The sequence below is a fragment of the Podarcis vaucheri genome, assembly GCF_965113315.1.
Source record: "Podarcis vaucheri genome assembly, chromosome: 1".
NCBI classification, from domain to species: Eukaryota; Metazoa; Chordata; class Lepidosauria; order Squamata; family Lacertidae; genus Podarcis; species Podarcis vaucheri.
In genome coordinates this window covers 62,655,285-62,671,842 of record NC_138759.1, presented here as the reverse complement: position 1 = coordinate 62,671,842, position 16,558 = coordinate 62,655,285, and the positions used below count along the sequence as shown (strand labels likewise).

General features: G+C 40.1%; 1 protein-coding gene and 1 long non-coding RNA gene across 8 annotated transcripts in view; one reads left to right on the top strand and one right to left on the bottom strand.

The window, feature by feature from the left end:
• The window catches only part of LOC309527273, a 55,468-nt gene extending 45,714 nt beyond the window's left edge, over positions 1-9,754 (top strand). The window contains exons 6-10 of one of the 4 annotated variants that reach the window (XR_014217169.1): positions 260-382; positions 2,984-3,087; positions 5,940-6,094; positions 6,358-7,586; positions 9,572-9,754. This is a non-coding gene — a long non-coding RNA (uncharacterized lncRNA). The remainder of the gene's footprint in view (positions 1-259; positions 383-2,983; positions 3,088-5,939; positions 6,095-6,357; positions 7,587-9,571) is intronic. The other 3 variants (XR_014217167.1, XR_014217168.1, XR_014217166.1) reach the window with 3 other exon arrangements.
• The window catches only part of NELL1 (neural EGFL like 1), a 382,749-nt gene that overhangs the window by 9,146 nt on the left and 357,045 nt on the right, over positions 1-16,558 (bottom strand). For all 4 annotated transcript variants that reach the window (XM_082195852.1, XM_082195851.1, XM_082195854.1 and 1 more), the window contains 2 exons: positions 9,761-9,954; positions 793-969 (listed from right to left, as the gene is read on the bottom strand). In XM_082195852.1, the coding sequence (XP_082051978.1) occupies positions 793-969; positions 9,761-9,954 (371 nt within the window). The remainder of the gene's footprint in view (positions 1-792; positions 970-9,760; positions 9,955-16,558) is intronic.

Below are 16,558 nucleotides of genomic sequence, written 5' to 3'. Positions count from 1 at the left end.
TCAGTAAAACCTGCTATTACCTCCAAACTTGTTTCAGCAGCAATAGGCATTTTCTTTTTAAAACCGGCAGGCTTTCCTGGACAATTTGGTATGCAAATGTTCCCCCTAGGCTAAAGTAAAATACAGCTCTGCTTCTTATAGTCTTAACATGTATGTATTCTGTAAGGTGAAGAGATCAATCCTTTGTGTGCATAAATCTTGATGGTCTTTAATTCATGATGACCCCTCTAACCTCTACCTTTGGTGAAATGTTCAGAAGAATACGTTGCAGAGGAAGAGACACAAAAGAAAGCTGATGGAAGCTTTAAATGTTTTCCTCATGCCCAGACCGAAATGGTGAACATCGTAATGCCTTTGAAGATGCTGCATTTATGTTGAAGAAGTAAGTCAAATAAGCACCTTTTAAAAACTTGCTACTTCAGATCATGTTATGCATCTTAGAATATATGTACAGTGGTACCTTTGTTCTCGAACGTGTCTGTTGACGAATGTTTCAGAACCCAAATGCTGAAAACCCAGAAGCAAATGCTTCTGCTGCGTGTTTCTGAACTGAATTTGCAGACAGCCCTTTGCACCTCGGTTTTCGAATGTTTTGGAACTCAAATAGGCCTCCGGAACAGATTACATTTGAGAACCGAGGTACCGCTGTATAGAGCTTTCCGTACTGTATTTTGTGTCATGAGAAGAGAAGAAGGTTAACAGTATGCATTTTTTATTTTTCAATATGGCGTGTCCATCAATCTTTTACTACTCTTGCATCTCTTAAGAAAAATATTTTATTGGCTTACATACCAGACAGCGGCACTGTTGACAGCTGTATGTCCAATTGTCTCCACTTCGGTACAGCTTGTGCCCATTCTGATCTAAACATTGACTGGTGACTCTGGTATCACATTCTGGGCAGCAGAAGAAATCAACACTGGGATTCTGACAATCACACGTAGTTCGTCGACAGAATATTTTGCCATCCTGTCAAGAAACAATAATCATTAGTATTAAGTGTTTCTAAATAACGGATAGATCAAATTGGGCAGTGCCTAGCAATGCGTGTTAGCAATTTGCATTTTATAGTGTTACTCATTATACTGTACAGTTCACAAATACAAGTGATTGGGAAGTTCAATGGTCACATTTCAGAAACTCATACCATGCTCATTGTTCTATAACAGGCAAGAGGTGATGCAGTATTATTCTTCTATAGCAATTCTCATAGTTCTGCTTGTGAATGAGGTTACACAGACTCTTGCATAAATGGAAGAATACCTGTGGATTCAGTTTCACTTTTGCCTTCCAAATGTGATGGAGCACCTTTGGAAACAATCCTAAATTTAGTGTTTGAATGTATTGCAATGCTGTTTATTCAGAGAAGCAAGAATATTTGTTCATAAACATTCATGTACTTTTCGTTGCTTCCAACTGATTCATTAGCAGTAAACACCCAAGTAAGAAATTCATATTGGACTCAGTGCCACGTGGACTTAAGAGTGAAAACTGGCAGGGATTCTGATGGCAACTGTTCTATGATGGCACCAACTGTTGGGTGAAATGCAGTGTCTGTGGCTCCACTTACAGACGACATTGCATCCATTGCTGGAATGGGGAGGAAGCAACATCAGCAACTCTTCTTCCCACCCCTCCGTCCCCTAAATATACTCCAGCAGACCTCTCAGCTGTAAACTGCCTCTCTCTACTTTCTATTGATGGGTGACTTTCACCAGCAGAGTGACACCCATTGAATATCCAGATTCACCTTGATCCTAGTTCTGGCTTGCCTTAAATAAATACTATGAGTATTCCCACAGACTCCAAAGACAAGATTATTTCTATTCCAAGGAACAGCCAAAAACGTATCAAGCAGCACCTATTTTCTACATTTTTGGTGCTTTCTAGCCAATATTGGAGTTTATGTTTTATTCTGCTTAGTTTAGCATATTGTAAATGTTATCAAACTGAGGTTTGGATACTCTTTCCACTTATACAAGAAATATGCTCTCAAATTTCATCTTTGGAAGCTATGTGTGAATGGAAAAGTTCTCAACTTTACCACTTTAAACCATTGCCCTTGCAAATAGTTTCTTGGGTGCATTCTGAATGAATAAACGTTTCTATTAGTCACATAATGAGTATCATGAAGCAACAATTTTCACAAATTTTTGAATAACCATGTAATTGTAGAGATAATATCTTCGATAATTTTGTGGCTGAACAGGTGGCACCATTAATTTAACAAAAATGCATTACACTGCAAAACCAGGCCTGTCAGAGGAATTTAATACAGCAAGTTAATGGAGGAACCTATCATCCTTTCACCTTCAGTTATATCTAGTTATGTTGTTGTTGGGTTTTTTTACAGCTTGACTTACAGTCCAACAGAGGAAGTAGTAGGAGACTATGTCACCATATCTAACAACTCAGCACAATTTCACATTCCTTTCTCGCTGAAATCAGGATGTAAAAGTGCTTCACTCTAGATTGGTTCATGCTCTCAGACTCATTTTTGAAAAAACTTTTTATTTATACCTCTCGGAAATAAAGCTTTAATACCACAACTGCTAAATATTTACTCCTTGCATAGGATCCTGCACAATTCAGTGGCTACAGATTAAATTACAATCCTTGTGATAACTAGAGCATCAATATTGTTTTAAAATGTAAAAAAAAAAAGTATGCGTTGGCTTGATGGAAAAGGGAAAATGAGTTTATTCAAATTGTGAGGATGATAATTATAGGAATTATTGTGCTGGAAACTCTACCTGTTATTATAGGTGAATAAATAATTTCAATGCTTTTACATGCATAGCATTGAACTGAAATCTAGAATACTAATGAATTACTTCAAATTAGGTAGTGGGTTCTTCGTTTGCTGAACGGTTAATTCAAGCAAAACAAAAAAAACCACCCCCACCCAACTGCTTTTAAGAACAGGGTTTTCAGCCCAACTACTCATAGGTAATACTATCTCTCAAAGTTGTGCTTCCTACAGTAGGGTGAAGAAAAGAGACAGGTAGACCCGAGAAGTAGCTGGCACAGCAGCTGCTGAAACTCACTGTGCTTCTGAACTTCTGAAGAGAAAACCATTATCTCCAGGTGAGAATACAGTAACTTTGCAGTTCAAATGTGAAAATGTACATCAGTTATCAGTGGCATAGTAAATGTCAAGCTACGTTGTCACACAGCTACTTCACCCTGAGCTCAAACGTTGCCCATGTTTCAAAGAGCAAGAATGCTGGTTTTCATGTATGAAAGAAGCTTACACCCAGTGCTCCCCCCCGGGGGGGGGGGGTACTCAAGCATATGCAGTACAGGCACCTTTTCTTCAAGAAGAAAAGCACTGCTTACACCAGTGCAGACAAACAAATTGAAGCAATCAGAAAACATTTCATAAAAGGTTGCAACTGGTTTTATTAATAAGAAAAGTATTTCTAGCCCTCATAGCTGTGGAACCCTGGAATATTAGAGGCAGCCTGGCAAAGATTTAGTGCCTAGTGAAAATTCAGGGGCACATCCAGACATCTGAGAAAGGGATGCTTCAGTTCTCATCAATCAAATTTCTGTCCAGATTTTGGAGTTTGGAATAGCCTTGTTTTCTTTCAAAACTGGAATTAGAATTAGGAATTTTGCATTATTTCTTTAAAAACAAAACCAAAACAGCAACCCTGAATTCTATGCAGAACAATGTGCCTGAACATTACAGTGTGTCTCCCCACACAAAAACAAATCAAGCAAACAAAGAAACAAAAAGCCACTTTCAAGATGCCTATAGTTAGCCAAAGGCTAGTTCCTTTCATGTCTCGCAGTGGGTGGTTATTATTATTATTTAAGTGTTTCACTTCATGTTTTATTTGCATCTGTTTCATTTTGGTATTCATTTTTCTCTGGGTATTTTCCTTTTTTTTAAATACATTTTTTGCTACCACCTGTGAGGGCAATGCAGCAGAGTTCAGCATCACTCAAGTTTTGCAATGGTTCATTAGTGATACTGAAATTAAATTATTCAAATTAAATATGTAGTGCAACCTAGTCCATATACTTGATGTAACTGGTATTTGGACTTAATTAGAATTTCATATTTTTCCAACACAGTTTTCAGTATCATTGGAATTATTATGCCTCTCGTAGTATTCTATGTTTTGTATACAGACCTGTTCACTCTGCACTCTACAGAGAGCAATTTGACCCCAATATTTCAGTGTCACAAATATGTAGCCTTTTCCGCTGCACAAAGTCTCTTGTTGCTTTGGAGTGTCAAATATCCATCTCTTAAAATAACCTCAGCAATTTCTAAATAATTCTTCCACTATGTGCACAGACTGAACAAGTGGGAAATCTAGTCTCTTTTCATCTGATAAAATAAGATCGAAAAGTGAGCCGCAGTGACCAACATCACTATGACCACTACCAAACACCACTACACCTGTACTTCAACTAATTACACCAAGAGAAGTTACAAAAAGAATGTCATTTGAGCCCAGTGACTAGAAAGCAGCTAATACTTTGGAATAATCAGAGGTTTAGATAAAGGAAAAACTGGTGGTGAATTTGTGTAACAAGTTATTTTAAAAGTTAGATGAATAATAGAATTGTAGAATTGGAAGGGACCCCAAGGGACATCTAGTCCAACCCCCTGCAATGCAGGAATCTCAACCAAAGCACCCATGACAGCTGGCCATTTAACCTCTGCTTAGAAACCTCCAAGGGAGGAGAGCCCAGAACTTTCCAAAGGAGACTATTTTTCTAGTTTAAAATCATGGAGCTGTAGTTTACCCTCACAGAGATACCACCCCAGCACTCTTAACAAACTACAGATCCCAAGATCCTTTCCAAAACTAAATTTCTATAAATTATAAGCACAGGTTCAAGGAATCAATTAAAATCACAAGTGCACTTCCATTCATTACTAGTAGGGTGGGTTTATATCAATAAATGAGACCTGTTAAGTATTGCTTGTATGCTCATGCCCAAGTCTGGAAAGGGGGACTCTTAATGGTGAACTTAACTACTTCCTCTTCAAGTGATTAAAACCCAAGCTTGAAGAGCAATTAAATTTGAACCCAGATCAAAATTGTTTTCTCACTTCCTTTGTCAGGATCACTGCCACTAGAGTGAATCACCTTCTTCTCAATTAACTGGTGGTAGATCACAATGGAGAGTTGTTGCTGGTGAGGTCCCCCTTCCTTTCTCCCTGGCATGATGAGCATTAAACAGTAACATTCCAGGTGCCAAGGACCCTTGGAAATGTGGTTACCCATGGTGCCCAAGTCTTTGGAGATGCTGCTAAAGTTCCCCTGAGTCAGGCTTGGAAAAGAACTCTGGAGCTCATTAAGCCTGCCTCAGAAAACCCAAGCAGAAGAACTGCTTGCTCACTTTTCACCTGTTGAATAAAACAGAGCTCTGTTTCTTCTTTACATCCAGTAAAGAGTGCTGAAGCCACTGTAGGGGCAAAGAACAAATGTGAGGGAGAAGCCAAGGGCTCCATGAGGCATGGGATCCTCATTACTCATTACCACTTTTGTATTTTGTCCCTGCAGGGTCTTTCATCACTCCCATACGGAATAATGGCTCAATTTATTTATACAGGGGCAGGCAGAAGACACTGTAGAAGAAGATGTAATGCTGAAAGATGACTCACAGAGTTGGCTTCTTCCCCATCCTCGCTGGTGCACCTTTATTCTTGCCCAATTCAATATAATGCAAGCTACTATGTCTAATGAGGCCATAATAAAGAGGTGCAAGCATGATAAATTGTGGTGGTAGAAGGAATACAACCTCTCATATTTCCACCCTTGAATTGACTTGGAAAGCTTTTCCTGGTTTGGCAGGGGGAGGGGAGAACCTCAAATAATTTCCAAGTGAATCCAAAGCAACTTTTCCACAGTTCACCCATCTCAAGTTCATGGTGTAGACATTGTGCTCCATAATCTAGGATATGTATTTTCCAGGATGCTTAACAGACATATGAAGGCCTCGGGTGCCTGAAGAATGATAAATCCCAGAATCCCTGGCACAATAATGCACTGCATTAAAGACATCAAGAGGGAGAGAGGAAGAAACAGAGAGGCCTCAAGAGAGGACCTCCCATTACCACAACTGCTTGGTATGTTGAAAAAGACAGACAAGGTATTACAGGGGAGGTTCACAGGTAGGAGTGTGAGGGAATGTTTAGACTCTTGTTCTGCTGCTTGTCATGGGGCCGGAATTTGCAACTGGGTTCGGAAAATAAACACATGGTACATTTCTAAATATTCAGAGTGGAATCCAGTTTGTCTGTTATATTAAAGGAAGAGTTTTTGATGCAGTGGATACCACCGCTAACAGAAGGAAGGGAATTTTGGCTGATTCCTTCTTTGCCCCCTTCAGCCATCTTGGCCCTCTGAAAATCTGCTCCTGAGGGCTGGGGAACACCCCAGAACTGCCCAGAGGGTGAATATGGGAGGCTACAAAACGAAGGAAGAATCTGAAGATTACCTTTCCTTCTTTCCATCAGCAGACCAAAGACTCTTCTGCAAATGGAAGGGGCTCCTTCTATTTGCATATTGTGCACCAGTTATTTTTTTTATACAAAGGTAAGACATACAATGGCCAAGCAATTTGGTTTGTTGAGCTCCACTTTGAATCAAGCAGATGAAAATATGTACATCACTATTTAAATCATGTTTTCACCCACACACTGTCTATCTTGGGAATCTCTTTTCAGGGAACACTAGCTTCCATACTAGTAAGTCAGTAAAGCTGTTTTATTTATTTTTTTTTTGGGGGGGGGACGACAGAAAGAAAACAGGATTAAAGACAACACAGCTCCGCCAATAATTCACATAAGGCTTGAGGGATGTACTCTGAGAAAGCAGAGAAAATCTACTTCAGGCTACTTTGGGTAATGAATGCACTCAACTAATTAAGCTGTTAGAATTTTAATGTTTTAGCAAATTCTGCCCTCATTCATAGGAACAAAAACCAGTATGTTTAGAGAGGATTAGATGAAATATTATGTCTGGTGGATTGCTGCAGTAATCCCTTCTTCACTTATCTGTGAAATATTATTATTATTTAAAAAGGTGTCTTCACATGGTCCAAACCTGGGCACATTATGCCAGAATTGGATATCATTGGCCATGGGGTGGACAATCTAATTCCACATTCACATATGAAGCAGTGTTGGGACAATTAGGATTTTGTTAGCTATTTCAGCGAGCTAAGAGTACATTCAACAGAACATTCTATGGAAAGAGGTTTTATTTTATGTGAAAGATACCAGACTCTGTTTCAATTAAGGCACTGTAGAAAAATTCATACATAATTTACTAGAGCCAATTGTTAGAGAATATTAAAATAACTTTTAATAAATAGTCCTGACTAACTAGCAATAAACTGTATTAAGACCCATAAACAGTATATGCTGGCCTTAGCATAGTCATATTATACCTTCACTAGGACTTGGAATGCTCAGAAAAGTTGAAATACTCCCACCAAATGATGATTTTGTAGCTCTTTATGGTGGTATTATCCCTATTTTGTTCCTCAAAAGATATTCTCAAGAACTTCTTCCTGACTGTGAAGCAGTCCTTCTGGAGACGTGCACACAAGCTGAGGTAATTTTAATATATCTGAAGAAGTGTGCATGCACACGAAAGCTCATACCAAGAACTAACTTAGTTGGTCTTTAAGGTGCTACTGGAAGGAATTTTTTAATTTTAATATGTTTTAGTATTTTGACTTTTGTATGTTTTAAAGTATGGTTGTGATTTTTAATTTTTTTTTACTGCTTTTTCTTTTGTAATCCAATTTGAAGTTTTCAAGTGGTGTATAAATTTTATGAAATAAATAAGTTTACTGAGCCATTTTTGCCACCAGCAGTTCCTTTTGCAAGAATGCAAGGTTCATCCTAAATTTTCAGGTAATGCTTTTGGAAAGAGGAAAAGTAGTCTTATAAAACCATATTTTGCATGCATGATTGCATCATAAATATTCTTAAAATGTTGCTTGAGGATGGGGTCCTATTATCCCCAGTGTTCCAAAATGCAATACAACAGGAGAGTAGTGGAGATTGCTTCTGTTGCAAATATTGCTGATACAAATATTCCAAGTAAATTTCATATTTCACAAATTCACCACGTTTGACATTTATAGAGTTTCAAACATAATTCTCTATGAGGGTTAATGTAGCACAATTGTGAACTAGGAAATTCCCAGTCCAAATTCCATCTTTGCAACAAGCTCACTGGGTGATTTTTGTGATTATAATAATGATTTACCTTACAGCAGGGTTTTATGGATTTCTGCAACAATGCCCTGAATGCTAATGAACTATACCGCATTTTTCGCACCATAGGGCGCACCGGACCATAGGGCGCACCCAGTTTTTAGGGGGGGAATTAAAGAAAAAAATATTCCCCCCCCGCAGCCCCAAAGAGCACCGTACAGGCTGCACACAACCTCTCCCTGCCGGAGGGGTTGCATGCAGCTATGGATCAAGCCAAGGCTTCCCCTAGCCCCATGCAGCCTCTCCCTCCCGGGAGAGGCTGCGTGGGGCTAAAGAATCCATAGCCCCGTGCAGCCTCTCCTTGGCAGAGGGGTTGCGCGCAGCTATGGAGGAAGCCAAGGCAGCGAGCGGGATGGATTCCGCTCACTGTTTTGGCTTCCCCTTTAGCCCTTGTGCAGCCTCTCCTTGGCGGAGGGGCTGCACAGGGCTTTACTGGGAGGTGGGGGGATTCCCTCACCTCTCCCAAAAGCCCGCAGAAGCCGTGCAAACCCTTTAAAGAGATCGCGGCTTCTCCTGGCTTTTCTGGGAGGTGGGGGGATTCCCTCACCTCCCGCAAAACCGGCAGAAGCCGCGCGCACTTTAAAAGGGCTGCACGGCTTCTCCTGGCTTTCCTGGGAGGTGGGGGGATTCCCCCACCCCCTGCAAAACTGGCAGAAGCCGCGCGCACTTTAAAAGGGCTGACGGCTTCTCCTGGCTTTTCTGGGAGGTGGGGGGATTCCCTCACCTCTCGCAAAAGCCCGCTGAAGCCGCGCAATCCCTTTAAAGAGATTGCGGCTTCTCCTGGCTTTTCTGGGAGGTGGGAGAAGGGACTGATGCCGCCAGTCAGTCCCTTCTCCCTCCTGTTGAAAAGCCCGCAAGAGCTCACGGAGCTTGTGTGCGGCTCTTGGGGGCTTTTCCCGCCTGCCTCCCCCCTGCATTCGTTCCATAGGACGCACACATTTTCCCTTGCTTTTTAGGAGGGAAAAAGTGCGTCCTATGGTGCGAAAAATACGGTAAATGTTGTGTGTGTTGCTGCCACCATACAAACCTCTGGTGGTGAGGGCACTTTTGTTTGAAACGTATGAGTGAAAAGTATGAGTGAGAGCCATCATACAGGGAAAGGTTTCCTGTAAATGTAATTTTTAGCATCCAGCAGTGTTCATCTTTTCAGTCACCTACAACTGTCCTATGGCATTGAAGTTTCTTCTCACAGTTTCATAAATAGAAGAGTTGTATAGACCAGGAAGTTTACTTGTTGTTTTCTCATATCAGTTTTGCATGGATGCAAACCTGCTTGCTAGAGTGAATTTGCTTTTGCTTTTTTGTTTTTTTAAGGAACCAAGAAAAGATTAATTCAGATTACAACTCTCCAGGGGGAGCCCAGGTGATTTTGGAAGAATTCAGCCTGCAGTCTGACATGGATTTAATTCTTTTAAAATGGGTTTCTTATTTTAAAAAATACTCAAGGAAAAGAAGAAATTGGATTATTAAAAGAGTAAAAAAAAAAATCAAACAGGAACTTACCTTACAAGAGCAAACAGAACACCTGTCTTTCTTCAGTGTCCATACTTGGCCATTCCGTTTCAAGCCTCCTTCATGTGTGCAGTCACCAGTGCAGGATGGTCCAGATGGACAGAGGCAATCAAATCCTCCTGCCAGGTTCACACAGGCGGAGTCATTCCAGCAAGTGTGAGTCCTCAAGGCACATTCATCAATATCTGCACAATACAGAAGAGTTTATTGGGCTTCAGCAAGTTGTGTGATCCATAGTTCTTTGGGAACATCAAGTAGTTACTTGAGACTGGATTTGTAGGCCTGCTTTGCTAGGAGGATATATACTTTCTACACCCACACTCTTAAAATGATTTCTTTAAAAATGTTATTTCTCAAGTTGAATCATAACCAAGTAAAAGAAATAAGAAACAACTTTTAGAAACTTCTGTTCTTGCATTATTATAACTTCCTAGATGCTTAATGGTTAAGAGATTATGTTGCTTCTCGAGGGCATAAAACAATGATTTTTTAAAAAAATATATATAACGGAAGGGGACCAGTAGTTGCCTTTTTAAAAAAACATACTGAGTAGGAGTAAATTGCTCCTAAGTAGCAGGCTATTCTTGGATTTGTACAGGAAAAGGAAGTAGTAAGGACATAAGTAAGCTTTTGCATGAGCAAATACACTTCCACGCTAACAGCAGTCATAGGGTTTTCCCATGTTAGAAGCAGGGTATGAAAAAATAAAAGCCAGACATACATTCTGGAGGAAAGGGAAAGTGCCATGAATAAACCTTTAGGCAATTTGGCCTTAAGTCTTTTGGGTTTTTTTTTTTTAAAGTAAGGGTTATATTATTTTATCACAAATAATCTAATTTCAGAGACTTCTTTCCTCCAATACTGTACTGCTGACACAAGGAAACCACTCACATGAGCAATTAAATATGCCTACTTGGTCTCTTATGTGTTTTACTCCAATGCTATACTGTTCATACGTAAGAGACACAGCTGAGATAATATATGAACCAGTTACTATTACAGATGAAATAAAACACCTGTCTTTAGCAGAAATAAGACAGTCCTCTCAAGCTGAAATTTAGGGTAGTAGCAATAAAAGTGAAACAGAAAATCCACCTCATATTTCTTGGTTAGAAGACGCACTTATTCTAACCCCAAAGGAATCCAGAGCAAAACGTATTTCTAATGTCTCTCTATTCTGGGCTTGTATTCAAGTGGCACGGACAAATTAGTGTGGATCTAATTACAGAGCATTAGCAAAGTAGCACTTGCTCTCTAGACAAGAGTCACTCTCAATAATAATTCTACAACAACAGCCCTGTTTACAACTTTCACAGCTAGTGTGCTTTGCCGGCCAATTGAGGAAATGAGCAGAGATGATATTGTCTCTTTATATGATGAGAAGAATTCGTGAAGTTGAAAAGATTCAGTTCAGGGATCATCCAGTCATTCACACACACACATTTTAGCTGAGGAAGTGCAAACTACACCAACAATGGAGAAGCAAAGTAATAAGATACAACAATATATTTAACTGAACGCTGCATAGAAGACAGAATTGTGACCCTACCTGTAGGTTAAAAAAAGAGCCTTTGAGGATGGGGGATTCAGAAGCTCAATAATATCACTTACACTGTGTCCTTTTTTAGCTCACAATTTGTTTTGTCTTAGATTGCAGGCATATCGTCCCTGAGACCCTAGGACCCATCAGATCTCCCTAAGGGGAGGAGGAGAGAAAAGTCCACCTTTGGAGAGGAAGGTGTTGAAGGTTGTGGAAAGGTTCCTGCAGAAGGTTCCTTTCCAACACTGAACAGCAAAAAGGAGGTGCTCACAAGGGGTGTTCTAGGCAAGGTTGCAGATCTGTCCTAAACTGGCATAATTTATTCCACTCCCATTAAATTCTTTGTGAGGGAAACGTTTCTCAAAAACAAAGAAACCCCCAGAAACAAAAAAAAAATAGCAACAACCACTTAGAACAGGAAAATAGGAAAGCACCATCCCACCTTCTGCCCTATCTGGAAGGACACAGGAAAAGGGAGTTAGTCCCCCTTTGTTCCCCTCTGCCTATCCTTTCGGATTGTCCTATTTGTTTCACTGGTGCTCAATGAGCAGCTCAAAAGTTTGCATGTGGACATTTCAGCGGCAAACAAAAATTACTGGTTCATTTCCTCTTAGAGATGTGGCAATGTTAATTAAATACCGCAGAAAAGCAGCAAAACATATGAGCCCCATTTGCACAAATCTATTTTTTAGCTACAATGCTAATGACACAATTAGACTTCCTATTCTGTGATAATATATATATATGTGTATATATATATATATATATATATATATATATATATATGATATGAAAAATGATCTTACCATATATTAGCATAGCAAAAGATTTTCTTTTGGCTGTGATTTAAAAGATTACATGCAGTATGGAATGTGCAATTTACAACACAAGTGGCAAGCAGCGATTCTATCGTCCATTAGAATGTTGTTGAATTGTGCACTCCGGGCATCAATAATAGGGTTAAATCTACTCCTTCACTGCAAGCTCCTTAAGTGCTTCTCCCTTAATTATGTTTCATGTCCCTCCCCACCCCTGGAAAAGAAAAAGAGCCACAAGGGAAGGTCTATTTCTGGTTGGGAAAAGGGTTAAAAAGCCTCTCTGTGTCTAATTTTCTGTTTAGACGCAACCTTCCCCAGGCTGCACACACATATACATCACAATGCTCTGCTTAATGTGTAGTTGAGTCTCAGTTTACAATAATGTTCCCATTAGACACTTCTCCTTCCCTAGAAGACCTCTCTTGCAATGATCATTTTGCTGCTTCATTCTGCCAAAATAAATAACCATAATGTGGCCCTCTTCAAGGACTATTAATGTGCACATTATTTATTAGTTTTTTCTTGATTTTCCATATAATAAAGGAATGCAACTTGAAAGGAGCACTTGGCCTGGTACCTTCAAACCAAATACCATGTACTGTGTTCCAGCTGCAAGAGAATCATGAAAAGGAAAGCTATATACTTGTAATAAAACTAAGGCCATGAATAAATTGATAGAGAAGTAATTGTTTTAATAGGAAAATACAGACTAGTTACCTTAACTTTCTTCGCATTGTTTCTCTTTTCAGTAGGCTTTCACTTACACTTCTGGTTAAAAATGTCACTACAGCCATGCTTGGGTGTTTTTGCATTGAAAAAATGCAAAATAATGTTTTCCTTTGCTGTGTTAAGGTTTCATTCTACACCATGCGTAACATATGAATCTGGGCTAAAGAATAGATTAGAGGCATAGATTTTACAGTTCAAAACTAAAAGAATTTCACAGATGAGCATGGGGCCATATTGCCTACGAAGTTCCATGTAATTGCTTTACTTGCAACACAGACTCTAATTCTACTTCCGTGCAATTTAACAGATTTATGAGAAGCCAGATGTTGGCAATTATGGAAACCAACATTATTCATATTCTCAGTACAACAGACCTGTTTGCACTGCAAAACCCAACGTAATCTATTATACATATAACCAAAGGAGAAGAAGCATCCTATTTACATACCCCCAAATACTTCATGCTGAGAGCTCATAAACAGCACTGCCAAAAGCAGCAAACCTTGCCAGTGAACAAATAATAAAGCAAAAAGCCCAACACCTTGTCATAACTCCATTTAGGAGCCTAATGCAAATTATAGTTTATTATGTTCTTGTGTTTGTTATTTAATATCAGCCAGTAATCAAAATATCAGGCTCAAAAAAGTGGCATCCATTCCAAGTTCAACTTGGAACACAATTAAGACTACTAAACAAGGCAAATGTTTTAAACCTATACATGAAGCATTTTTAGTGCTTCATGACACAATTTAAGGAGCTAGTTTTGAAGCAGAAAGTCCAAAATGAACTGGGTCTGGTCTACATGAGGATTTTCTTGCCTACAAGCCTTCTCTTCTTTCCTTACAATCTCACCCTTCCATTGTAGTCCTTAAATGGGGCCCTGCTTTTAATCCTTCTCAATTCAGAAACATTACCATGGTAAGGATCCCCAACACCACCACAAAGCTTGGTCATTTACCCCATAATGCAAGTTAAGTAATGCATTTCCCTAGCTCGTGACAGGAGCCAGTAACCAGAGGCAAGCAGAGCTATGCTCACTAGCTAAGCAGGCCTTTGCCTAGCTTGCCTTACTGCTGAAGTGGAAATGAAGGTTTTAAAATATGCTCAAATGCATCAGAATCATAGGAACTGTAGTTGACCCTAATCTCCTCCTCTTCAAACTGGTGGAGTGATTGCATTTGTGAGCCATTTGAAGTATCACTACTTGTGATTCCCAGAAACTGGCGTTCAGAGATATACTGTCTCTGACACTGGGGGGAGTGCACGGCCATCATGGCTAGTAGTGATGGATAGCCTCAACTGCCATGAATTGGGGTAATATCCATCTAAAACCATTAGCACATCTTGTGGTGAGGTACTATGTGTTTTGTGAAGAAGCGCTTTCTTTTGTCTTGACAGAATATTTCAAAATTCAGCTTCATTAGATGGGCCTAAGTACTATCAGGGAGGGAGAAAAGTTTGTTCTTTTCTTCTTTATCTACCCCTGCATAACCCTATACACATCTATCAAGTCCCTCCACTTTGCCTTTTCCCCTAAACTAAAAAGCCTCAAATGTAACCTTTCCCCAAAGGAGAGTTGCTCCATACCACTGATCATTTGGGTTGCCCTTTCTGAATGCTTTCCAGCTCTTAAACAACCCTCTTTAGGTTATGAGGCTAGAACTGTACACAATAGTCCAAGTACGATTACACCATAGATTTGCAGAATGACGTGAAATATAGGCCGTTCTATTTTCAGTTAAGGGGCGCAGGTGGCTCTGTGGGTTAAACCACAGAGCCTAGGACTTGCCGATCAGAAGGTCGGCAGTTCGAATCCATGCAACGGGATGAGCTCCCGTTGCTCGGTCCCAGCTCCTGCCAACCTAGCAGTTCAAAAGCACGTCAAAGTGCAAGTAGATAAATAGGTACCGCTCCAGCGGGAAGGTAAACGGCATTTCCGTGCACTGTTCTGGTTCACCAGAAGCGGCTTCGTCATGCTGGCCACATGACCTGGAAGCTGTCTGCAGACAAACGCCGGCTCCCTCGGCCAATAAAGCGAGATGAGCGCCACAACCCCAGAGTTGGTCACGACTGGACCTAATGGACAGGGGTCCCTTTACCTTTGCCTATTTTCAGTTGGTCTTTTTTCTTGGGTGTCCTGGTTCCCACCCCAAACACCACCACCGAGGCACCTAACGTGTGAAAGGGAAGAAAGCTTTATTCAAGGCTAACAATGGTACAGGTCAGGCTACAGGGGCAGAACAACAAAGGCACACCTAGACAATTCAAGAACAGCATTAGGACAGTGCCAGATTTCAGGTGGAATCCCTGCACAGAGGGTACAAAATAACACCACCTGTATTTATACAGGTTCCTACTCAAAGTTAGGGCCCAGTCAGGCAGGTGATTGAGTTGCTGCAACTATGATACAGTGCACTTGAGAGCATGCACAGAATGGAAGGCAAGAGAGAGGAGGGCATGAAAATAAATATTTAGGGGGCACACCGAAATATGTCCTCGGGACACCATATTACCAAAGTCTGGCCCTGATCAGGAGTCAAAGACTGGATGGAAGCTGCAAAGATGTCTCAACAAATGGCCATGCCCCACCCACCAGCTTTTAACAAGAGGCTTCTCTAAGGGGTGCCAACCAGTTCTCAGTGATGGAGGTTTTATTTGGGGGGGGGGTGTTGCTGCATTTTGTTTGATTACATTTTATCATATGCTCCCTTAAATCTCTGAAAATCATACTTTTAATTTTTTAAAAATAGTTTTTTTATATAAAAACTCTGCTACGTTTATTTTTACTTACTGCATTTATCGGAGAACCCGAACAAACAGAAAGAGCCATGCCTTACTCAGTTGCATAAAAAAACCAGGCTCTGAAAAAGGCAGAGGCCTTATGAAAGATTGTATTACTTGGAGGTAAGTCTTATTGTGTTTGTTGGGGCTTCTTCCCAATGAAGTGCACATAGTCTGTGCGGCACCAAAATGGCTTTAGAACAGAGAGAGACTCATTTAAACTGAAAAATTCTTCCATTTTTCAAATTGTAAACGAGGAGTAAGAAAAGCACATGATGTTAATTGCACTTGTAATTAGGAAAAATTGATATAAACATATCTTAGGTAAACTGAATATTTTTCTTCCTCTTCTTGGCATGAATCTTAAATCAATTTATTCATGAGAAGAGCTCTACTGAAATCACCTGAACAAGCAAAGTGTGTTCAGCATCACAATGGATAATTTCTACTGACATGTAGCTTGATTAAAGATTGTGTCCAGGACTTGGTGTCCAAGACATGGATGAAAAGTAATGAAATACTTCTGATTTTGATGTAATTTGCATCTCTATTCAGACAGTTTCTTGCTTGTCAAAAATGCAAATATCCTCATGAAAACTGAAATGCACAAAATTCAGCTCAGCTCCAGTTTAGATTACTGACAACACAATCCTATGCATGTCTACCAAGATGAAAGTTCTCTTTAGTTCAGTGAGACATACCGGTACACCCATGTTAGTTTCTGAAAGGCTGAAGGATTAATCACATGGAAGAGATGGAGGGCTTGGGTATTTCTAAATAGTCCTGGAAAACCCATGTGTGATTCAGTCATTCAAATGTAAGCAGAGTGGTTCGGGATCCAGCCATAAGAAAGCAGCAATCATATACTGGTATGTGCAGAAATGGGCAACAAGCCTTCACTGAGTTACTGCTCATTCGGGT